Source organism: Scomber scombrus, chromosome 14 (assembly GCF_963691925.1).
Source record: "Scomber scombrus chromosome 14, fScoSco1.1, whole genome shotgun sequence".
NCBI lineage: Eukaryota > Metazoa > Chordata > Actinopteri > Scombriformes > Scombridae > Scomber > Scomber scombrus.
Genome location: NC_084983.1, coordinates 19,193,321 through 19,219,093, shown reverse-complemented (window position 1 = coordinate 19,219,093; position 25,773 = coordinate 19,193,321). Strand labels below are relative to the sequence as shown.

Here is a 25,773-nt window from a genome sequence, read left to right as displayed (position 1 = left end):
TCCATCACAAGGAAGCTGATAGTGCTGTGTGCCACAGCTGCCTCACTGAATAAATACAGGCTCTGTTACTGGCTGTGATTACATGACACAAGTCTCTTTCATTCTCATTAAAAATCAATGTTATTGACAAATTCAACACAAGTACATGAGTGCTTAACAAAATAACAGACAGTGTCACACTCTACTATAGCCAAAGATGAAGCCACATTTGGCATTTGAAACAACTGTTGGTTTACTGTTGTGCTTTTCACTGAAAGAACTGTTTGACTGGACTATATTACTGTTGTAGTAATGAAGAGGAAGAAGATGAGACACCTGCTACTAGAAAGTGTTGTAGTGAGAGATTCTTCCCTGGGATCAGGGAATTTAACTAAACAACACTGTCTCCTGGAAATGGAGTTCATGTAGTACTAAGTTGTTTTCCCAATTATGTTGCATTGACAAAGAACTACATTTCTCATACCATCAGTATAAGCATTATTGCAACTTACCAAATACATTAATTAACAAACATTTTCTCTTTGTTGAGAGGAACATTTCTAACAAAAAGTATTTGCTGTAGCAGTCTAGTCGTATATGAATGTCATTTCTTAGAGACAGTGTTGTACTTACTGTGCATGCATACAGTACAGATCTGGAATATACATGTTCACACATTAGTAGTCACTCCGATTATCTTCAGACCGATTATTTACAGATTTACAGATTCTTACTTCAAGTCAAGTAGATAATAAAAAAGGGTGGGTTGGGGATTTAAAACAAATGTTGTACCATTGTGCTAGGGTTCAAAATGTTGTTATAAGGGAAATTGTCATATATTACACTGTTTTTTTAATCATTAAAAGTGTTGAAATTTCAAAAAAAGTAATAATAAAAGCTTTACAAGGATACATACATGAGGGATTTTTATTCTGGCTGAGCTGTTTTCTGATGATTTTCATAATTCTGTCACTATATGATTGTTATTCTGAAAGGAAAGACATCACAATGTAACACCAGGTAACAAGTAAATAGCAATAGATATATAAATACAAACAGCATTTGGATAAATAAGGTTCAGAGACACAAAACAGTTGTCAGAAGAATGGAAGAGGGAAATTATGAGTTCCTACAGCGCCCAAACGCACCTATAGTTATATTATTACAAGAAATTATTGCAGCAGGTGGACTAAATAAAGGCAAAAAAAACCCAATATGATCTCTTAACATTTAAAAGATATGCTACTGTAAAGACAAGCAAACAGTGAATCAGTATGTAATCAGGCACTAGTAGGAGGAAGATAAACCTCTGAACTGGAAAATGTAATATATGTTTTTAAGCTGTGAATATGCATAGTTTTGAGACAACAGTTGTGACTAGATCAAACAAAATAAACTATCTACTTCGGCTCTACTCTTGTAAGAATCCCCACAGTGGCATGGCAGAGGGACTTGAATGAGTAACACCTTCCCCTGCATCTTTAACTCCTGTCAGAATCCCCTGAACAAAGCTTTCAGTCCCAAACTGCTCTACTGGTGCTGTTTATGTGTCACTAGGCTCAGGCAGTGGTCGCTGCATGGCTGATTCCCTGGTGTTAATATGTGAATGTGGGCGATACTCCCCCGCAGCTACTGCTGTAAATAATGTTTTTGTTTTGGGTTGTTTTTTTTGGGGGGGGGGGCTTGATTTAATTTTAAAAAACTGAAAAGTCACAAGGTGAGTGTTCATGTGGTGTCAAAATCCTGAATGTGATAATGTGGTGGCGTTTGGGTGTAAAAAGCATAAGTTCAGAGCTCAGATTCACATGCTGCTTCCCAAATACAAGCTAAGATCAGGAAACAAATATTGGGTTTTGGTTAAATATGCTTTATGCATCAAGTCATGTTCTCTTTTTCAATGTTAAACCAAAACAACATTTTAATCATGCTTTATTTGTGTTGAAAAAAAGCCATAAGGTTATTTAGGTTGTATGTCAATGCCAGCAGCTGCATTCAGCTACGCCTAATTGACTTCATCGTGCCATCTATTCTTAATGTCTGTTTGTTATTAAAGTGTGCAACTATGCGTGAAAAAATAATTGCATTTTGTCATAATTACTAGAATTGCTTGTATGTTGACTAGAATGAGTCAGTTACTGTTAACTTTGTCAGATTGTATGTGAACTGTAATGTTGAGTTACTTCATATGGTCTTGCATCTACTGTATGCAATAATGATAATAAGAAGAAGAAGAAGAAAAGGAAATTAAACTTTATTTATAGATCACTTTTCAAAATCTAAGTGACAAAGTGCTTCACAAGGCAGCAAAATAAACAAATCATAATTATGTGTAAATCCATTGTTTATATTGTGACAGTTATTTCATATATGTTAATTCTTAAAACGTTTTTTTTTAGACTGCATTGTCTACCTCACACGCGTTGGACAGAACAGTTACGCTTCTATATTTATTCAACACAGCTATTAACACAGGCTACATAACAGTAAGACACTTTGTATCTATTTTCCTACATTTTATGCATGCAACTACACTGAATGTGTACTCTGATGACCACTGCCAGATCTATCACCAGCTGCTGCCACGAGTCTGCTACGCCTCCTGTGTAAGTTAATGTTCCCAGTTAGAAGTTAACACCTCCAGACAACTTGCAAAAAAAAGGATATTGTAGGAAATGTTAACAGCGAACAGAGTTGACAGAATTTTGTTGCAATAGTTATTTGGGATTTTAGGGGATTTTAGTTTTAGGGACGTTTTTTTCCCCTTGAAAACAGGTCCCATTGTAACTGCACAAGAATCCAAGTAGCTACAGTGACAGCTGCTGTCCACCATGAAGGAATGAGCTCCAAACTTTTTAAAGCTTAATTTCAACGCTACAGGAGGTGAATATGTGATTTGTGGACAAATACAATATGGCTGATGTGAGGGTTAGATGGCAAAAAGTGGACTAAGTAGACCACTGCTCACTTCTTGTTTTTTTTCCGTTTTCATTTAAAGAAACAAACAAACCATAAACACACATGCAACACAGTGTTCACTGTTGCCATGAATACAACGGTTGCCTAATTACAAGGAAGTAGTGACCACATTTCAAGGGAACATTTTAACACAAACCACAATATTTCCCTAACCCTCCCCCAGTGTTTTTTTGTTCCTAAACCTGACCAAACCTTAGCCACAGTGTTTTCACATGATAAAAACGTAATAATTTGTTAACAGTGATTTGCAACGGTTTTAGAAAAAACGGCATATTACGCTCCAATGGGTCGTCCTGGAATGCAGGGTACAAACGTGTGGTTATGTGGTCATTTAATTTGGAGGACTTGCTGTCACAGTTTTCCAAGGAAATTCCTTGTGCCAAGTCAGAAGCATTTGCACATTGTTTTCTTAAATGCATAACTGACTGAGTGTCATTTTTTTTGAACGACGACCAATGCGCCTTCTGTTAATCGTAGTATCGGTTCTCCTGTACCTCCTAACCACTGCTGCAACTGTGTTTGGGCTGATGTTCAGTCATGAACTAATGATCTTCTCCTATCTTCATGTCTCACAATCTGGGTGGAACCATGTTACATGAGACACAACCCAGGCCAAAAATGATAAAGTTGTGGTCTTCACAGGTGCTTTTATAACCTTGTTCAGGCAATTAGTCTGAATCAGAAGACACATCTGTACTCATTTTGGTTCAGTGGTCACCTGTATACTCACTTTTATTGCACTGAGGTTGCACTTTGAGGCATGTATTTTCAGTGCAGTGTATCTAACTTGTTTGTTTCTAATTAACGATAAGATCAAATACCCTACACACTTCACCCTACAATATTGCAATCATTGTAAGATGATAACATTTTCTATCATTTGTACTCAATGTTGTAATATACTGTATTTTAGTAGTAACCCATGTCAACAGCAGCAGGGTTTAGGAGCAGAGGTTACATTTAACAATATGAGAACTGAAGTGACTGAAGCTCATGCTGGTTGATCTGTGAGAGTCAGATTTAGGAGTTTTCTTGATACGATCCTTGGATGAATTTGATTGAACATACAAGGCTCCAGCAGCTGCACACTATTACACGCACGCTGTTACATACAGCGTTCCCTTCCGTTGCCTCCCAAACGCAATTTTCTCTTCCCTGATGTGTAGAAGAAGGAGGCAGCTTTCAGTTCTTTTCTGTTTGGTACTGTATGTGTTAAGTTACAGCGACTTTCCCTGCCCCGTCTGGCCATAAATCCGTGAAATGACTTGGGCTCCACCAGCAGTATTCATCGCTCACGCTCATCCACCAAAACTAAGCTGCCAGACACACACACACACACACACACACACACACACACACACACACACACACACACACACACACACACACACACACACCCACAAACCATTTACCCACTGTGACCATCTATAAACAGCAAGAGGATATCGCTCTATTGTTATAATTACAAATTGCAGAAGTATAGGATTTTGACGTTATCATATTTCACGATAATTTTGATTCACGGTTAAACTTCTTTAAAGGGCTAACCCTGTTATTGATGAATTCATATCGTGAACGGTATATTCAGGACACTATTTTACATCCAGGGGCTTTAAATGTAGATATTTCACTATTTTCTTAAGGCTTATAAAACTTTATGTAGTGGAGAGGCAAAAAAATAAAATAAATAAGATGAAGAAAAGAGGCAACACTTGCTCACTGACTATAGCTCAATGTCATGCTTGAGTTGCTGACAGTAAATCAGAACTGTCTGCTGGTCAGATGTGGTAACAGTGCAGTGGAGGCAGAGAGACAGAGCGAGAGATAAACACAGAGGCGGAGACCAAAGAGTGGGGGTCACTCTGACCTGACTGAACTGATTGAACCAACCTCGACTGATTCCTGTGATTGAATAAAATATGAAGAAAGTGCAAAACCTGCAGAGATTCCAGAGGGGCTGAGCTGCTTTTATTATATACTCTATAACAAGAGTCAAGGGGTGGGTGTGGATGTGTGTGTGTGTGTGTGTGTGTGTGTGTGTGTGTGTGTGTGTGTGTGTGTGTGTGTGTGTGTGTGTGTGTGTGTGTGTGTCGGTGGAGGTGGAGGTGGAGGTGTGGGGGTGTAATCTGCCAAAGGGTGAAAATTATTAAGATGAAAATGAAATGAAAAAGTGGTTTGAGAATCTCATCACAAACAAGGGCAGGATATGGCATTGAAATGTGTGTGGAGCTGTTGGTGGTCGTGCCGTAAATTATTAACATAGACTGATTCTGTTCTCTGATTGAGAATTTGATCCTGAATTGTGTAAGAATAATTATCATATTTTATTTCATACCTCAGTAAAGAGGAAGTCTCCGTACAGCTTGGTTAAAAGTGTGCATTTGTGTTAGTATGTATGTCTTCATGTCATTAACAATAATGGTCTAGAAATTAGCTAAATTCAGCAAGCTAAATTAGGTGAGCCAGCTACAGAAAATTTAGCAGGGCTGTTAGCTAGTTTACTAGGTAGCCACATACGAGCTTACTACTGTACCTATATTCACTGATTCACTTTTCTTTTTAAATTTCATATACATTTTTGTCTGATCACTCAAATTTGTACTTCACACATCATTTTTTTAAAATAATGATGTTTTATGACGTGACAACACGGTGGTTAAAGTCTAGTTAGGTTTAGGCACAAAAATCACTTGGTTAGGGTTAGGAGAAAATTATGGTTTGAGTTAAATGATACTGCCATAAAGTTAGATAACCTTCATTGTCATGGCAACATACTGTAAACACCACAACAAAATAAAAACGTCTCAACTTGGAGACATGACACTTGCAGTTGGAAATGGATGGAGAACAGTGGTCTCCTGCAGCAAAGTCCACATTTAGCCACTTATGAATGGAACCATCTACCAACCCACCACCTCCAAACATGGCAGTACCCTAGTAACCCTAACCCTAACCCTAACCCTATACATACATGGCGTTTATATAATGGCATGTGTAAGTTAAAAGTGGTGTAGGCACAAAAGATGCTTCCAACTGAAATACATTAGTTTAAAAGTCGTGCTGAATGTTACGAAAAATTTGGAAAATTTGTGTCCATGTACACGCATCTACAGATAAATTTTGTGACTATTTCATGAACTGTCATGAGATTGGGTTGGCTTGAGGCAGCATACAGGTTAAGACAACAACTATGGACTGCAAAGTCACCTAGTTCAAATCCAGCCAGGGGCTTTTGTTGCATCTCTCTACTGTTCCTGTCACATGAAGGCATGAAATGTCCTCACCTTTTTAAAGTGAACAAATATGCCACAGCTGCAATGAGACACACAAACACCTATATAGAGACAGGACTTATTCAGATGCTCCTGTTCACACACATCACTGATTCATCTCCTTGCTTCTTCCACATTTTTGCAGAAATGTATTTCTCAGCTTGGCAAATTAATGTGCAAACCAAAAATTAAACACCATACCGTAGTTTCGAACCACACATCCTTATAAATCACTTTTTCTCTCCTTGTCTGTAATGCACTTGCTCCTTGATTTATTTGTATGATGTTTCAAAGCTCTCAGCATTGATTTGTATTATTCTGCACAGAAACTGTTCAGAATTATTCTCTCCAAAGTTGTTGTACCAATCTCTCAACCAGAGATAGGGGGGTCTCATTTATTACCGTTGTGTACGTATAAAACAGGGCTTGAAGCCTCAGCGCTATTTTACCCAGAGTGGAGAGGAGCGGGTCAGCTAAGCAGCAAAACACAGCTGCTGAAATGAATGATGTCAGCATGATGTCAGGATGATGTCAGCATGATATCAGGATTTTGCAGGTGGCAGGATCCAGTAAAGTCTGGATTGCCGTTCCCTGATATTAAGCATGAATATACTGATTCCTTTTTCTTCGACCACGTTAACTTAGTGATGAAATTATCATTTTCGGTTCTAGAAGAAGATTACATCAAATAAATGCAACTTAAAGGTAGTTGCAGAACAGAGAAACACCCCTATGCTGGATTTTGTAGTATATATAAATATAAATGAATACAATGTTTATTGTATTGTAGATATGAGTATGCAGTGTATAAACTACTTAAAACTGGTTAACTTCTGGCCTGCTGCAGGATGTCAAGTGATAACTTAACCAGAGATGCCTACCTTTACAATCCACAGGAATGTTTATTGAAGTTCTATATGGTTGTTGTGGGTTACACACATAATTTCAAGTAGTCCAAAAATGGGAAATAAAACAATAAAAGTCTGTTCACGGATATGGTGATTCTTACTCTGCATTGATGAGTGAGAGAACCCGATATGCTCGCTCTCGACACTGATTATGCAGGTGTCTCGAGACAAAAAGCCTGATTATGCCAGTGAAAGAAATACCAGTACATCAGTACTCATAAAGGTTTTGCAGTGACCATTTATGGTTGAATATGGGTGTGTAGAAGACGTGATATGAGGCTGATCCATGTGCACACATTTGTAGATGGAATGTGATTTTCAAATGGAATAATATGTGCATTTGCGCCTGTACAGTTTTATAAATCTGACAATTGGTTGGCATATGTACACTTTTAGTATGGATCCTACACACTGTTTTATAAATGAGACCCCAGAACTGATTGAAGTTCACTTTGCCCTCTAGACTGTTAAGTTTTAATTACAGCTTGACTAATTTCTTATCAAAGGACAGTAGCTGTGAGAGGGAACGTTAGAGCAGATAACCTGCAGAGGTGAAATCCATTCCCTGCAGCTGTGTAATGTTCTCTCATCGATCCTGACGTCAGAGTGCACAGACCCACCCCGTGTTCATGTTCTATTCTCACACAGCTGAGTTGATCCTTACTTCCCACCCACAGGGACATGTTAGGCTAGAGGAGAGGCGATGGAGGAATAAAATAATTATCTTTGGTCAGAACTCGAGCATAAAAGTTGGTTCATTTTATTAACTGTGCCCAAACAGTGGGGTACAAATGGCTAAGTGGCTTGTTTATGAGACAAAGCAGTGCAAATTTGTCTGAGGAATTCCTTTTTTTAAATTTCCCACGCTGCCTCAAGTTACTTATGTTCATATGTGATTTTTTTTGCATTAGATATACTTTAAATATAATTTTGTCAGATTGTGATTTTTTTTTTAAATCAATATAATGACAAAACCGTTTTAAACAGTATTAGAAATGGTTCAACAAATTGAACATATAATAAATTAAAAATATTAAGTTTTCAGAGCTGTGTAAAACTTGGCTTTAAGCGTGATTAAGATGTTTATGGTTATGTGTTTGCTTAACTGAAATAATTTTGATATAATTAGAGAATCACTGATAATGATTAAGCTTAGACTTAAGTTCAGGGAAAGATAATTGCCATGAATCAATTAATTATCATTTGTGGTATGGGACGCAAATCCTGGTCACCCATCCATCCAAACTCCAGGCATGAGTTCGGAAAGGTGAAATTTCTACAAAAAAATTGACTGCAAACTAGTTGTACATGACTTAATTTGTTTGTGTTGTCAACAACATGATATTCTTCATTTCTAATATGCTTTCATGTACATTTTGTGCTAAAATAAATGATAGATTGGTGAAAAAGTCAAACTGTATACTTATTTCATTAGACTTTGTGGCTTATCTTCAGACTCAATTATAGACTCATTGATTTTGTTGTGTGATAATTTTCCAGCCAAACTGGAAAATTATCACACAACAAAATCACACAACAAAATCTAATGGAGATTTTTAGAAATTCTATGACATGTTTTCTACCTTCAAAATGCTTTCCACTTTACACAACATGTATATTACTGATGAACACATTTGAAAATAAGAAGACTGTCCTGCAGTTTGAAAAGTATTTTTTCTGGTTTTTGTTTCCTTTCCACTCAGCAGCAGCAGTGGGAGGGTTTCGTTTCTCAGCTCTGATGGGTGTTAACCTCCAAATGAGTCTGAGGCAGCGGAACATCTCATTACCGTGGAGACGAGAAGTAAACACATCCTTCAACAAGGGACCGTGACAGAGAGCACTAATTAACAAGGACTTAAACACTTTCTTAAGAGGGCTTGTGAAAGGAGAGAAAAAGTAACACACAGACAAGTGCGCGTGCACACGCACACACACACACACGCAGACGCACAAACCAAACAAAAATGGAAAGCATTTTTGTTTAGTTTGTGCAAATGGAGATACACATACACAAAACCAAACCCACATATGCTGAACAGAGTGAACTAGAGCGATAAATGCTGCAGCAGAGATGTATTTTGGCTAAGTCTGATATGATTATGATTTCATCCTCACTATGAAAATTGGACGGCCATTATTAAATGAAAAATTACTGCAGCCCTCACCTACAAAAAGACAAACAGATGTAGAACCTGCATTTCTCTGGAAAAATCTGACACTGTGCACACTCTTCTTACTTACCTCCGCCTTGCCAGTCTTTGGCAGCTGATGCAAATGCTACTGCTAGCTAAAGCTGATAAAATTATTTTAGTGCCTCTCTCAGATGAATCTCAGCAGTCATTGAGGGTGAAATGTGTATTTTTCGTTCATGTTTCCTGGTTGTGACAGCAGGCTTGGAGTTTTGATGTCTGAACTGGTGATTTATTTATTCATTGAGCATCTCCACATCGTCTAATGAGAAATTCACACCTCAAGACTAACAGACATGTATATGAACTTTCTGCACCCTATATATACTGTAGCCTTGTTCAGACATACAGCATATACTGCTCAGGGGTTGTCTGTACTACACACTGATGCGTGTCAGGCATCAAATGTCTGTATGTGTTATGTTCTTGCTGTATTAATTACTATCGATATGCTTCCAGTTAACACAATACCATGTTATGTGCTAACTGTATTTCATTGGCTGTGTACTTATACCATACACAATGACAATAAAGTTGAATCTTATCAAATCTAATATTACTAAATATTACTGTTAACACTATATTATATTCTCATATCTTTCAGTGCATTCTAGGCAATACAACACAGAAGTTGGAGTTGGACCATGACAACAAACATTCACTCATACACACCAATGTGTTCAGAGCTGTATTACACACGTTTCCATTTCAGTGAAGTCAGAATAAAAGAGAAAAAACAGCAAACAAGCAAGGTCTGTCTTCGAAGCAGGTGTTTGTTTGTGTGTGTGTGTGTGTGTGTGTGTGTGTGTGTGTGTGTGTGTGTGTGTGTGTGTGTGTGTGTGTGTGTGTGTGTTTGAATCAGTGATGAGTGTGTGTTCTTCTTGTACCTTTGTCACTGAAGTCGTCGACCAGGATGACCTCTGCGATGAGCTGTGGAGGAGAGCGGTTGAGTACGCTGTGAACGGTCCTCAGAAGCGACGACCAGCCCTCATTATGGAATGGGATGATGATACTTGTGTTGGGCAGCTTCTCCGCATAGAGCTTCTGTTTACAGCTACACACAAACAATATGCATTTTATACATTTTTATACTTTTATTTTATTCTAGTATGGTTTGCTTTTTAACAAATTGTCCCTGTTTTACTCCTTACACTTAAATGAGGGAAGGATGCATGCAGTAATCCAGGTGCCTCTAAAACTATGAAAATGGACAGAAAAAAAGGTACCGGATGCTTAAATTTCCCTCAGGAATCTAATTGCATTTACTTTCAGAGAAACTGAGAAAAAAGGACACTTTCATTTCATATAATGTCAGATCCAAACACCCGCAAGTAACTCTAAATTGCCCATAGATGTGGATGCTTGTTTGTCTGTATGTGTAAAGGGTGTGCATCACGTCTTGACTAATGTGAGACCCTGAAATTGATGAACATGAATAGATAGTGACTGGAGCAGTTACTCTATATATTCACGGTTTCTCAAGAAAACGCATTGTATGTAACATTGAGGTCTAAAAAACACATTGAATGCATTGGCTTATTTGTATAACATTTGCAAAGCCCTAACATTGCTTGTGTATCGCTGTGTTTCTCATCTCAAGAGAGATGATAAAGGTGTAAAATTGCATGAGAGTAACATTTGTTGTTGCTGCCTTCATAGCAGAGAAAAAATAGTGATGGACATGAAAGCTTCCTGTTTGGCAGTGGTTTGGGTTCTTCTAAGAGATTGTGATAAGGCGAAGATGTCAGTGATAAAAATGTGGGAAAAATAGCTTTAGCGATTATGGTAAATGAATTCTTTTGTATAATTTGTACAAAAAGAAACAACTTTTAATGGTTCACGCTCGAATGTCTTCACTTGTAATGCTATGTTAGATGGTATGTTGACTCTATATTTTCTTGCTTATGTCAAAACTGGGGTCTTTGGCTATTAGACATAGGACAATGATTAACAAGATATATTAAGATTAAGATAAATCTAACATACTGAGGTTTAATAATAATAATAATAATAATCATCATTTATATAGTGCCTTTCACACACCCAAGGATGCTTGACAGAGGAAAAAAAACAAAAACAAAAAACAGATCAAAGCAAGACTATGCAGAGGAGGATGAAGAGAATTGTTCATTAAAAAGAAAAGTTTTTAACTGAGACTTGAATATGGAAAAGGAAGAACAGTCGCAGAGGGATTGAGGGAGAGAATTCCAGAGCTTGGGGGCCATGGCGCTAAAGGACCGGCCTCCCAAGGTGGACAGTTTGGTGCGTGGGACGGTGAGGAGGTTGGAGGCGGAGGATCTGAGAGACAGAGAGGGAAAATAAGGAGTCAGGAGTTCAATGAGGTATACAGGAGCCAGGTTATGGAGGGCTTTGAAGGTGAGAAGTAGGATTTTGAATTTGATCCGGGACAAAACTGGTAACCAGTGCAGCTGAGAGAGGATGCGGGTGATGTGGGCCGTGCATGAAGTGTGAGTGAGGATTCTGGCTGCTGAGTTCTGGATGTGCTGAAGTTTTTGGGTGGATCTTTCTGGGAGACCAATGAAAAGGGAATTGCAGTAGTCAATGTGGGACATGATGAATGCGTGAACCACGGTCTGATCATCAGAATTTGAGAGAAATGAGCAGAGGCGTGCAATGTTACGGAGGTGAAAGAAGGATGTCTTGGTGAGAGATTTAATGTGAGCATCAAAGGTGAGAGTGGAGTCAAAAAGGATGCCAAGGTTCCTGACCGCGGGTGCGGGGTTGAGAGATAGACTGCCAATGGTCAGAGTGGAGAGTTTTGGAGGTGAGGATTTGGAGCCAATGACGAGTACATCTGTTTTGTCAGAAATGAGTTTGAGGAAATTATCATGCATCCAAATTTGTAGATCAGACAGAGAGTTAGCTAGGCTGCTGGAGGGGGAATCGTTGGGGGAATAAGAATTTATGTAGAGCTGAATATCATCGGCATAGCAATGGAAACTACGACCATGACTTGGAATTATCTGGCCAGTAGAAACAGTCCGTGATATGAGCAATCCAGCAAACAGTGTTAGTAATCCAACAGACGGTTAGTAAGATGAAGTAGTCCAGAAAACAGGTGAAAGTAATCCAGAAGGCAACAGCAGAGCAACAGCAAAAACACAGAAAAAAAAGCAGAAACACTGGAGAGCAGCGGCAGCCAAAATGCGCGCAGCGTACACTCAATCGGAACCGGAAATTGTGTCAGTTGGCTGATTCCGGTTTAGAAGACATAATGTTCACCTGGTTCTTAATTTATCACGTTAGCATGCTAAAATGTGTTAACTGGCAATAAATGTAAAAGCTGAGGGTGATGAAAACATAATTTTGTGATATCATGCAATTTTGAAAAAATGTATTTTATCATATACTAAAATATTTCCCAAACAGAAATTCTGACCACTTGGTAACACCAGAGGAATTTTGAATTTTGTGCCAGTCTTATTAGATGATGCTGATATACAGTATTTCACGGATATATATGATGAATTTGACCTTCTAGTGGCACTCAATGTATAGTCAGGGGATCGCCAAAGTTAGTAGGGTTAATCCTCGGGAGACCATGAGAATCTGCACAAATTAATTTAATATAATAATAAACTTACATTTAATTGAAACTGATCAACAAGTTAGATATTGCATTCATTGGCATGGCTAAAAACAATGATGTCATTTTTGAAGCGCATTCCCTGTAAAAACAAACAAAAAAAAGGTAATGGATACAAATTGGCAATAAAACATGAGCAATTCTTTGGATGGATAATGTGTTTTCTTTGTAATAATTTGTTTTGCTGTTAAATGAGAAAATTACAATATATAAAAGAGTAAAGAGTCAATAGGTGGTTCAACAGTTAGAACAGACCTTCAGACAGGCCCCTAAGTGGAGTTCTGCAGTGATGCTACTGACATGTTCCTCCTACATCACAGACAGCTGTAATTTCATTATTTTCAGCACATACAGCTGTTATCAACCGCCAACATTGGCTCCGATGACGGGTTACAGCGATCACCTCGTACATGATCATCACAGCAAGTGGCGGAACGCCTGCAAAGGAGCTCATCACGGAAAGAGAATTGTGTTCCCTCAATGACGGAGAGAGAGAAAAGGAGTGTAGTGAACTATGTCAGTCGATCAATGTGTGTGTTGAACATCTGCCCGCGTGTTATTCATTCAAATATGAACGCTGGGAGACAGGCAGGCAGAGTGATCGACAGGCAGCCAGCCAGTGAATCCTAATAAACCCTGTCCCATTCCACAGGGGATGGAGGTGTGTGAGTATATGTGTGTGTGTGTGTTTCAATTAAATCTTGTCAGGAGTGCAGAAATCGAATGTGTCAGTCGCGGGTCTGAGACTGGCTGCCTCCATGGCTCCGACAACATGCCAATCACTAAGAGACAGATGCAGCTTACAGGGGTAGAAGTCGGGGAGGGTGTGGGGAACGGACAGCCACTGGTTGGTGCGAAGTGCGTCTGTCCGATTGGTTGCAGAAGAGTGACGAACATTTTGGCAGCTAGGGGTGCGCATCAGTCTGTAACAGCAATCACTCATGAAGCACATTCTAATAATTCAAATGTCATCACATTAAAAAGTATAAAGTATTTAAAAAATACTGGTATCATGGATGTCATGTAAATGTACTTATTGGCATTACAGCTGCCTGTTTGTCTGTTGCCATAAGCTAAACATATTTTAAACATTTATAGATAAATTGCAGATAGGGATGCAGTCATATTAATCATATTTGTAACATCATATGCATTTTGTTTGTGCGGCCAATGGGATCATCAGATCTGAAAATAACTTTATAATAACTTTATTTATATATAGTACATTTATTTAGCTGTATTTCTATAGAAAAGGCTAATATGGGTTGTTTAAAGGGGGATGACAAGTGCTGGATTTTGTCATTGAGTTTGGAGGTGGCCGGTTGGCAAAAAGGAACTAATGTTTCTTTTAGTTCCAAAGTTTATAGGGATTTTTGTAGTTTGTAAACCTTTTTATAGGGTGAGTGTGACCACCCTCTCTGGACAGACTCCTTGTCCTCTACCTGCAGGAGCCTGGTGGGCAGAGTTGGGTAATCTGGAGATTAATCTCACCTGGAGTGACAGGCTTCTATATAAGATGGTGGCAGTCAGTCAGGCAGTCTTTCCCTCTCTCCTCCAGCTTCAACTATTTGTGTTTTTTGTTTTTTGTTTAATTTATCTTTTAGTTGTATGCAATTAATCTATTTTAATCACAACTCATGCTTGGTCTCCCCGCATTGAGCCGGCTTGTGACAAGTTACTAGCAGGTTAGAAAGAGAGCGTGGTCTTGGTTTAATATTTAAAAAGTCAGGTATCCAGTAACTTAGTGGTTTCTCCCTAATATCAAAAGACATGTATGGTTAGGTGCTTTGGAGACTCTAAATTTCCCTTAGGTATAAATGTGAGTGTGAATGTGTTAGTCCTGTCAGACTGGCCAGCTGTCCTGAGTGTATCCTGCATCTCGCCCAAGGTGAACTGGGTTAGGCGCCATCCCTCCATGACCCTGGACAGGATAGGTAAATACAGATAATAGGATGGAGGATAGTCAAGATTTGATTTAACAGCAACAACATCCAAGTCTTTAGTTTTGACCTTGCTGCATTCTCATGCATAGACATCAGCAGACCCAAAATGGATGCCCCCTGTGGAAAACTAGGTATGTGTGGGTGAATGTTTTGATATATTTCATTTATTCTGAGTACCTGTCAGCACTGACGGTTTATGCCAAGAGGTGCATAAGGTCAGGGAAGGCCTGCTTTTATAAACACACCTAAAAAAAAAAAAGAGTCAGTCCTCTTTGGGGGAAACTGGCAGCGAGGAAGCGTTCAAAGCTGCTTTCCACATGAAAGAGAAGGGAGGGTCAAGTGTCAGAGGAAAGTTCTTGTCAGGAAAAAGAAAAGCTGTGATTAAAGGCCTTTCACAATGCCTTTCTGGGATTGAAGGAGAGCATGCAGTTCACGGGGTTCTGGATAGATTCTGGTTCTTTGAGAGAAATTCAAAAACTTTTTCACTCTTTTCTGATGTAGCACAGCCTTTAGCATTAATCCTTTCAAACGCTGCACCAAGTATCCTCTCAATGACCTGCTGCTCCTGATGAAGATGAATACATACTGTAGGCGGATTTCAGGGACTTACTTAAGTCACAGTGTTTACTTGTGAATAAGGAGCGCTTCTATTGAGGCACCAGTTCAAGCATCATAATGTAACACAACACATTAATATCACAAGTTTAATGCTAAATATGTCTATGATTATTACTTTTTAGGGCCCTTTTTTGACCTCAATTAAGTAAAACTTTATTTATATAGCACCTTTTTAACATTGGGTATAAAGTGCTTTACATCAACATCAGCACACAAAGAAAAAGAGAAAAAGAAACAAAAGAATAAAAACATTCAAAAATTCAAGCAGACGTAACACACATATGAAAGCATACACAACCATTTACCACCAAACCCTTGGCATTATTGAATGCTTTATATAAAACTCAGCTGATTTAATGGGAGGGGAGACATTGTTCCAAAGTCTGGGTGCCACTCACCTTTGGTTTTAGTTTGGCACCTGGTATGGGCTGATGAAAACTAATGTTAGCAATAGTGTCTTTGTTTACTGTAATAAGTGCTTTCATACATTTACCTGCAGGGACGAATACACACACACACACACACACACAGGACTCACTTTAAATGGCGGATGTCCGGGAGGGAGCGGTTGAGGGATATCCTATCGCTGATGTAAATGTTGAAGCCATTCTCCCTGTAGGCCTGGTCGATCCGATCAGCGTCTGTCAGAGGAAACGGTTTCCCCTGTTCACCGTTACCTATCACACACACACATACATCCAATGAGTGAAAAAACATACTCTTCATTGGCACCATCATACCAGCCCCTCCCGGCTGTCCTTCCTCAGGAAGCTTCGATCGTTTGATGTCAGCAGGTCACCCTTTAATGTGTTTTATCAAAGTATTTTAGCTAGTGTGCTTTTTTAAACTATTGTCTGCTGGGGGTGGGGGTTAAAATCAGAGGACATACATAGGATCAACAAGTTAATAAAAAAGGCAGGATCCATCATTGGTTTGCCTCCTGATTTACTAGTGGTGGTCATGGAGAAAAGAGTAGGCAGGAAACTCAGTAGCGTCCTGCACAATAAAAGACCACCCATTGTATGGTGTTTTTGGTGAACTGAAGAGCTTCTTTTCTGTTATACAAGATATTTACAGAGGCTTCCTCTTAATTTATTTATCTTTTATTTAAATGGTAAGTTTCTTAAGTTTCTCTTTCTCAAGAGAGACCTAGCTAAAACTTGCAACAGCATTTACAATACACCCACCCACCAAATTGTAACAGCATTCAAGCACAGACAAAGTGTGAGAACAAGTGTAGACTGTACATAAAAAGGGCATTCAAAAATATATATACTATGTACACACAAGCATGTACCTAATAACCTTCTAACAACACACAGACATTATGATATCTGAGCTTATTTCAGGAGGGCATCAAATAACACTGTGCTGCATGTTTCATTAGCCACTCATCAATGCACACCACCAAACACACACAGACACATGCATGAAAGCTGATCTATAGTCAGAGGAGAGCATCAAATTAAAATGAGCTGCCTTGTTCCATTAGGCAGAAATGATCTGTCTATATACCTGAAGGTAATAACTGTGGAAAATAACTTCTCACTTTAATGGCTCATTTCAGAGATAAACTCTTCTACTTAACGTTGTACTTTTCCTTGCATAATAAACGTGTTACATGGATCACTTCAATTATGTTTTTAGGAAAATTTGGAGACTAAGAAATATTTTTTAAATTGTCTAATAAAATATCTTTTGAGTTTTTTTGTGTAATTTTCCTCAAAAATCGTTTGTGGGCCACGTTAATGTTGTCCTCTGTCTCTTGCCACACAACTTCTTCTCCTGTTTTACACCACCCAATTAACATATACAACTCTTGGTAATGACCCATCATACAGAGTTAACAAACATTCACTAAAGGATCTTTAAAGGTGCAGTGTGTAGAATTTACTAGCAGAATAGACTTGACACAAATAGAATATAAAATTGATAAGTATGTTTTAATTAGTGTAAAATCCCCTGAAAATAGGAATTTTATGAAGCTATTTATATCTACAGTGGGTCCATGTGGATGTGGGTTCTATGGAGCCTGCCATGTTGCACCATGTTTCTACAGTAGCCCAGAGCAGACAAACCAAATGCTGGCGCTAGAAACAACTAAATCTTACGCACTGCACCTTTAATATATATGTTGTTTATTTGTTTATCCCAGAAGACCTTTTTCTTCACCCCTGCTTTTGCTTTCCATCTCTGGGAGTTGTACTTAACTTCTCACTTTGCATTTTATGAACTAGATATTTTCTAACCATGTTGCTCATGTTTTGTACTGATGCAAATGGCAGAGTTGTGGATGTGCTCGAACTGTCACTCACCTGATGCTGTGTATTGAGAAAATGAATGGGACTTTTACTTCTGGAAACAGTTGTTTCTCTTTGTTATAAAGAAACTGACCACAAACACTCAGGTAAAATGTTAAACAATGTCCACACAGCCAAATCAGAAATTTTTACTATGACACCATAACACTGACCCCTTTTAAGTCACTGAAAGAACTTTAAAGGACTGCTGCTTGGATGTAAATCATTAAATGGTGACCAAAATACCTTCCAGATATGTTTCGGTAGTACATACCTGCTAGATCTCTCAGACCACTGGAGAGAAATCTGTTTATGGTGCTTACTGTCAAAATTAAACATAACAAAGCAGCATTTAGCTTGTGATTAAATGTGATCCAACTTCAGCCAGTTTCAAATCTAGACGTCCTAATGTTCTAAGTTACTTGTTAACTGATCGACTGCACCCTATTTCTGTTCTTCTGCACCTCATTCTTTAAAAAGATTTATTTCCATGTGTTCCTTGTAACTGTTTTATTGCAGTTTACCTTTTTTAATGTCTTATTTTTCTATGCTCTCTGCTGATTCGTAAAGGGCTGTGAATTGCCAATATGTATGAATTGTACTATATAAATAAACTTCACTTGCCTTGTGTTGCCTTGAAGCTGAATCGATGCTTATTGTGTACGATTAACAGTGTTTAATTATGAAATATGGACTGTACTCGCAGCATTGATTCACACTGCTTTTCAGGGAGAGAAATCCACTTGGAGGGAATTAAGAAAAGACTAAAAAAGAGAGTTGAACTGCAGTGCTGCAATTTGTGTGCCTGTATGTGTTGTGGCATTGTGCTTAAACAGTGCAGATGTTCTCAGCGAGCATGCCCAAATAAAAGAGCAGCATCAGCAAAGAGTTTGGACCCACCAATGCGAGCAGCATCTCTCCTCATTGCTTCATAGTCATGCCAGTCTGTCCTCCGCACACCATCGAGTCCCACCTGAGCAACCTTCCTCATTTGGTTCAGGCCCTGCAAGAGTATGCAGAAAACACACAAACTTATAAGACTTTAATCAACACTGTTTAGTTTAGGCTCATAATAACCACCAAGTTTAGTTACATCACACAAAAAACATTCAAGAGAGAAAGGTTCACACAGAGAGAAAGGTTTAAAAATCTATTTAAAAAATAAAAGTTTATTCTAGAAAAGTCTAAGCATCATTTGAAACCTTAAACACTTGAAACATAAGTATAACTGTCAATGACAATGAAGAACATTATGCTTTCCCATATGACTTCTCTTTCCTTAAAAGTAGAGCATTTTCCTTGAATTACTGACAGATTTCAAGTGTCTGTAAAAGAAACCTGAATTATCTATGTAGTTAAAGTTTTGTATTTTAATGCCAAACAATAATAAATACAGGAAGAAACCTCATGGTATAATAGTATGAAATTGATTCATAATAATATATATAATTAGTTAGTTTACAAATCAGAATTGGTGCACTAAGAGGCTTAAATATTGTAATAATTTCGACAAAGAGAAAAAAGAAAAACAGAATTTACATGTGCTGCTGACAGCTGGGGATTCACACAAAGCAAGAAACACATTTTTTTTGTTGTTGTTTTTTTTTGTATGACACCAAGAAAATGACATTCAATTTCACTGCCATTACACACATGCACACACACACACTTATAGCTGAAAGCTATTATTCTCTATTCAGCATTAAAATGCAAAAGCAGCGATTCTCCTTGGTTTAGGAATGACTTTCAGTGACTCAAGATATTATAGGAGCAGAGCACAACAGTAAATTAATTAGCTCCAAGGGAGGATGCAATTAGTGAAACGTTGTAAATACAAATAACACGTCTGACTGCATGGAATACTATTAACCAGGCTGTTAGCTGAGATCACCGTACTGTCGGACAAACCACTATGGCGAGTAATGAGAGCGTATGTACATGTGAATGTAGAGCACCTACAGTAGCTGTTCTCTTTGTTTCTATTTGACTGCTTGATATTTTAGAGACAACGAAGCCAATCTGCCAAGGCGGTACATACTAAAGACCGGTTCCCATAGCTGGTTCCACTGTTACCGATTTCAGGTCTGCAAAATAACCGGATGTCTTAAACTCCAGATCAAACCTTTTGTCTCGTCCCACTTCATAGCGAAAAGCAATGAAAAATCTAATAATAATAATGATAATAATTTCTAATAATATAGGTAACTGTTGCTGGTAAAATGAAAAAAATGCTGGCAGATTAGATCAACAAATTAATGTTAATTCAGTAACGGCAAAAATATTAATTAGAGTTGGCTGCCACTAAAAACTCAATGCTGATAAAAAGGTGGTTAGACATCTTGTGCAATGTTGGTATTCTAGCCTTTAATTACTTGCAAATGTTGAAAGATAATCATTATTTTCAAGCAAACAGGATGAATAAAATAAAACTTTTCAAGTTGTCATGTTTGAAACACCAAAGTGCTGATACCACAGCTGTCATATTTAAGTTTCATTAATTGTGGAAAATCAGCATCCCGATTGTTCAGTGCCACCTCTTCATGAAATAATTTGAGGCTAATTATTCTGATTGATGGTGTTAGCCATGTGGACAATTATGAATGATTTGTATGATGAGGTCATTGAACCGGTGCAGCTATTAAAAACATCCCACAGGCATCACAGAGATTTATTCAGAATAGATTTGGGTCCACAGAAAACTTCGTAATAATCAGGCTAAAAAATGAAAATCTAAGGATGCCAATGTTTTCTGCTTCTGTTCAATTTAACCCTTGCTCTTGCTGAAATTTTAGTTTAATTTTTATTTTGCAAAATAAAATGCCAGTATCACATATCATATTGCAACTTTTATCTCCCTTCTGATAGCTTCACGTTTCCTCCTCTCTACTCCGAGTCACACCAGGGCCTGACATGCAGCAAGAGTCCATCTGTCTATTTCCAACTAAAAGGAAGCAACACTGGGCCGCCCCATTTCCTTTCAATCAGTCCTTCCTTTCAGCACACATCACCATGATATTCCACCAGTGCTTTTCTGCTCTAACAAGACCTTGAAAAACAAACAAGGAAAACCAAAAACGTTTCGTAATCTCTCTGAGTCTCTATGAGTATTTTTTGTGTTACTTTACTTAGGTGTTATTTTGTCTGCTTTTACAGGTATATGTGTGTGTGTGTGTGTGTGTGTGTATGTGTGCGCGTGTGTGTGCGCGCGTGTGTGCGTGTGTGCGTGTGCGTGTGTGTGTGTGTGTGTGTGTGTGTGTGTGTGTGTGTGCGCGCGTGCGTGCGTGCACATTTTTGGAATCTCATAGGGACCTTTTGCAGTATAAATAGGACCAGTAGTCCACATGGGGACCAAAGGCAAGACATAATTTGTTAGGTCCTAGTAAATGTTAGTGGTAAAGTGTGATTTGAGATTAGATTAAGGTGTGTGTGTGTGTGTGTGTGTGTGTGTGTGTGTGTGTGTGTGTGTGTGTGTTTCTCTCTCATACACAAACACAGAGTAGATGTGTAGAACAAACAGCCAGGGGATTGAACTCCAAGAAAAACTGTCGTATTCACTCAATACTAGGAATACAGGAAATGAAACTGGACACCACATTAAGGCCCCAGTCAGACCGAGCACTTTTTAGCAGCCTGGGGCAGCTTTTTGTAATTGTTTTCAATGACAGTGAAGCTTTATATTTGCTGCTTTTGTGTTGCTTAGCCCCTCATATTTCTACTCTTTGCACTCTCCATTTTAGCAGGAGCACCCAGAAGGCCTCAAGTTTAAAAAACGTCCAACTCTGAGCAATTTTTTACTCACTCATTCATACCAGACAGATTTTATGAATTGGTCCTGTCCCGTCACCAGTCACTCCAGTTTGCAACTATATTTTGTTCTTTTTACCTCCAAACAACACCACTGCATTACATAATTAAATTATTTCCCTTTTCAGTTGTCATGAATACAAATGAGAGTCTGATTTAACCAGACTAAACAGTACAGGTTTGAAAATGTCCTTGCATCATATTTATGTGAATAATTAAATAAAGTTTATAAAGTCTTGGTACTTTCATCAAGTAAAACCTCACTGTTTCTAGCAAACAAGCTCTAATAAACTCACTGTACAGTCAATACAGCTTTGAACATCACTTACATTAATATAAGTTCCCTTCAACAACAGAAACACCTCCTCATCAAAGCCAAACACCTTAACCTCCATTCCAACCAGGTTGGGAGGAAGGTCGCAAAGGTATTAATTACAACATCTAAAAGTTAATCCCAAACATACAAAAATCTCGTTATCAGGCAATTTGTTGTTCAAAAGATACAAAAACAAAAAACCTTTCAGCAAACCTATTCATCATGTCTCTCCTTTCTCAAAGCTCCTCACCTGCTGTTGCCTCACTAAACAAAACCCCCAGTGTTGCCTGACCCTTCCCCATCCAGTCTAACACTTGAGAAAGAGATAATTCAGCTAGCAAGGTGGGGGGTGTTGGGGGGGGGGGGGGGGGGGGGGGGGGGGTTTCAAATAAAAAAGTGACTCTACTCTACCTCTGGGGCTGTATTGTGTAGTATTAACCACATCACCAATACCCACCTCATAAAAACTGCTCTAAGTGGTTCTCACATTGTACTTAAAGAAAAGAAAAACATTAAACACACCCTTCTTTATTCTACTCTGTGTTGCCCTCTTTGCCTCCCCGTTCTGTGCTCTGCTGCTACCTTCTTAATGGCCAGCATCATGGGGATGAGGTTTCATGTTGCCACAAACAACTGTCTGCTCTGGGCACTCCTCTATCTCCGTCAATATTCAAGGTGCAGCATAAACAAGCTAATAGGGCATCACGTGAGCTACACCACAAGCAATGCAGCCCATATTTTATCTTCATAAACTGTGCAGTCATTAATTACAAAACACTGTGTCTGATAAGTGACAGGCTGGAATGGAAATTCATATTTTTATCGAGTAAAACATTCAGTGTACAGCAGAATGTTTGTGTGTGTGTGTGTGTGTGTGTGTGTGAGAGAGAGATAGAGAGAGAGAGAGACGTGGCCAATTTCACCTGCATGAGTGATCACTGATTAACTTTCATGTCGTCTTTTAATGGTCTATTCATCTATTCATCTAATGTTTGCTCTGTCCCTGGGTGCAGATAAACATTATGAATCAGTTCCACTTTGAAGTTTCAGTATGTATTTGTTTGTATGTGTGTGTGTGTGTGTGTGTGTGTGTGTGTGTGTGTGTGTGTGTGTGTGTGTGTGTGTGTGTGTGTGTGTGTGTGTGTGTGTGTGTGTGTGTGTGGTTGTGTGTGCGCGTGCTTGCTTGATTTTGCATTAACAACAAAGTGACAGATTATCAAAACCAAATAAAAACTGGACTCTTTCAGCACCATGGACAGAGACAGAAAACCATAACTAGACATGGCAGGTCTGTCAGTCTATGATTTCACCACATGCTATCGGTGGGGCCATGTAAGAGCAAAGTCAGTATATAACGGATTAAAGGGTCAAAGGGTATTTCTATTATACTAAGCTAACGTTAGTGACTGTCTTGCTTGGATTTGGGGACGTCCACACATCAGCAGCCTCAGCCAAAACCTGTTCTCCAAGATAATGTTTTGTTTCCCAAACATACATCCTGAAAGCCTTTTCTCTTATGTGTTAGTGATGCATATTTTATGAAAAACAAATAATGTAGCAAATGTCTTTAGCCTCAGTCTTTTAGCATGATATTATGCTTTTGCTGTGTACTTCCAAGTAAAATCAATAAACCATTGGTTCAATGATTCAGAGTATTATTTTAGACATACATCTGCCGGGTTATCAATGTAAACTGCATTTGTGCCATTCTACAATGAAAACCTTTACAGGAATAGCAACAATAACTGTAAGAAAGCTGGACCCTTCTCAAATGGTCAGTCCGATTTCCGGAAAATGAAAGAGTCACATTATACCTGTGGATGCCATTTCCCCCTTTTATTGTTCTAAATTACTCTATACACTTGACATATCTGCAAACCATTTTCTGCCATATCCCTGGTTTCTGAAAATGTCTTACATGTTGCACCTGACTAGACTTGAAAAGGTCTCGAACACTGCAAAAACCAATGAAAACCACATCACAATGACTGGAAATGCCACGCTAATCTCTGAGGCATCACCTTTTCAGCAAAGACTTACCTCATTGTGCTTTGTGGCATGGTTTTATTCTTCAGCGGCTGTATTATGACACAAGGGAAAAACATTTCTCCTGAGAAATAAGTGACAGCAAAATCAGAACAAAATGCCAGTGATGTCTGAGGTCTTACTTGTCCCTCCAAAACTTTCCTCAAAGCACAGTGGGAAACTTAACAGGGATCTAGTCAAACACAAGAGACTGGTATGCAGATCTTGTATCATATATGGTGGTTGTATATATATAGTATATGGCATCCCAGCCTCCAAGTGCTTTGTGCTTTCTCAGTTTGAAAGCACTATGTAGGTCTTTTCTAAATACGCCCCCTTCCCATATTGTACTGCTCGTCTGTATGTTATTTACCTACCTCTATGTATTCCAGTATGCTGTATTACCGCAATGGGGAGTCCCAAGAGTACAACATAAATGCCAAGTCAATGATACAATTAATATAACTAATGACAGGAGTGTTCCTTGGCAGAAAGCATTCATATATTACAGTGTGCAAAATTTGTATTCTCATTTGTGAAAGCTCAGCACAGTATCTGCTGGAGCTGACAGTATAGGCTGCGGCTGTCTCTGCCTCCAGAGATTTGTTTAGAAACTGTGAGTGTTGCTTTCATCTGTGCTGCCTGACTTTACACAGAGTTTTCTTGTATGGGTCAGGCATGGTATTAATCATGCCTGAGTTACATATAATCCCCAAGATGAATGCATACAAAATGCAGGCATCCAATGTGGATTTCTTATGAATAGAGAATATTATTTTATCTACACTAGTGTGATAAGAAGGTTGTTGTACCAATCCAACATTCTGGTCAGAGTGAATCATCTTGGCAACTTTTAGATGGACCTCCACTGAATTTGGTACAGCCATTCATCGTGAAGAAATATATCCAAAAGACTTTGGTGATCCCTATAAATTTCATCTTATGCCACAACAGATTAGACTTCCACTTGTCTCAGTCTCTAGTTCATGACAACAGATGTTTTAATTTTGGAAATATGTTTTTATTGTAAATATACAAGACATGCTTCACAATCTGAACAGAGAAATACCATGACGTGGCTTTATTTTAAATTTTAGTGGCACCCAGACCATCCCACTAGCACCGCAATTTCATCCATCCTTTCCATTTGCTCTACCTCCTGGGTGGGATGCCCTGAAAAGATATTAGATACCCAAATTACAGGTTAAATAATGTTTTGCCATTTCAGAGGTAAAGATATATGAAACTGTTCTCTTGTGCTACAAAATAAGGAAATCTAACATGTAATATTCTGAGCACATGTATGCTCCTTGGAGGATAGACACTTTAGAATTAAGCAGCAGCATGTTTCTCCTCCAGTGCAATCATGGGAGAACTTAATGTTTTTTTGTGGTAAAAATCTAATATTGTTGTAAGTTGTATCTTGTTAATTTATTTCTGTTTAGCTCTGCCATCAGTTTTACATCATGGACTTCAAGTTGTCACTAATGTATTGTCTCCGTGGTGAATTTTTTCTTGGGCTCAGTGTTGCTGCATCACAACTTACATCTCCCAAACTTACATATATACCTTACACCATTCATACAGAAACAAACAACAGAAAACAAAAACACAACTTTAAAGATGTCATCTTGGACACCGGAAAAAAAAAAGCTAAACAGAAGGAATTTTTTTTACATTGATACATTTTATGATAACTTGAAACAGCTGATTGGCTCAAAATCAAAACCACCACCACAAGTTGTTGCTATTTTGCTAGGCATTATTTCTCTCTTGTTTTGTAGCGGGTGATGCTTTGTAGCTGCTTTCAGATCTGTTGTGCTGGATAAAGAGGAG

The 25,773-nt window shown here is 38.4% G+C and overlaps 1 protein-coding gene across 1 annotated transcript in view; it reads right to left on the bottom strand.

The window, feature by feature from the left end:
- LOC133994380 (polypeptide N-acetylgalactosaminyltransferase 10-like) overlaps positions 1-25,773 on the bottom strand; it is a 73,594-nt gene that overhangs the window by 36,420 nt on the left and 11,401 nt on the right. The window contains exons 2-4 of the mRNA XM_062433624.1: positions 18,693-18,795; positions 16,031-16,169; positions 10,212-10,378 (exon numbers count right to left, since the gene is read on the bottom strand). Of these exons, the coding sequence (XP_062289608.1) occupies positions 10,212-10,378; positions 16,031-16,169; positions 18,693-18,795 (409 nt within the window). The remainder of the gene's footprint in view (positions 1-10,211; positions 10,379-16,030; positions 16,170-18,692; positions 18,796-25,773) is intronic.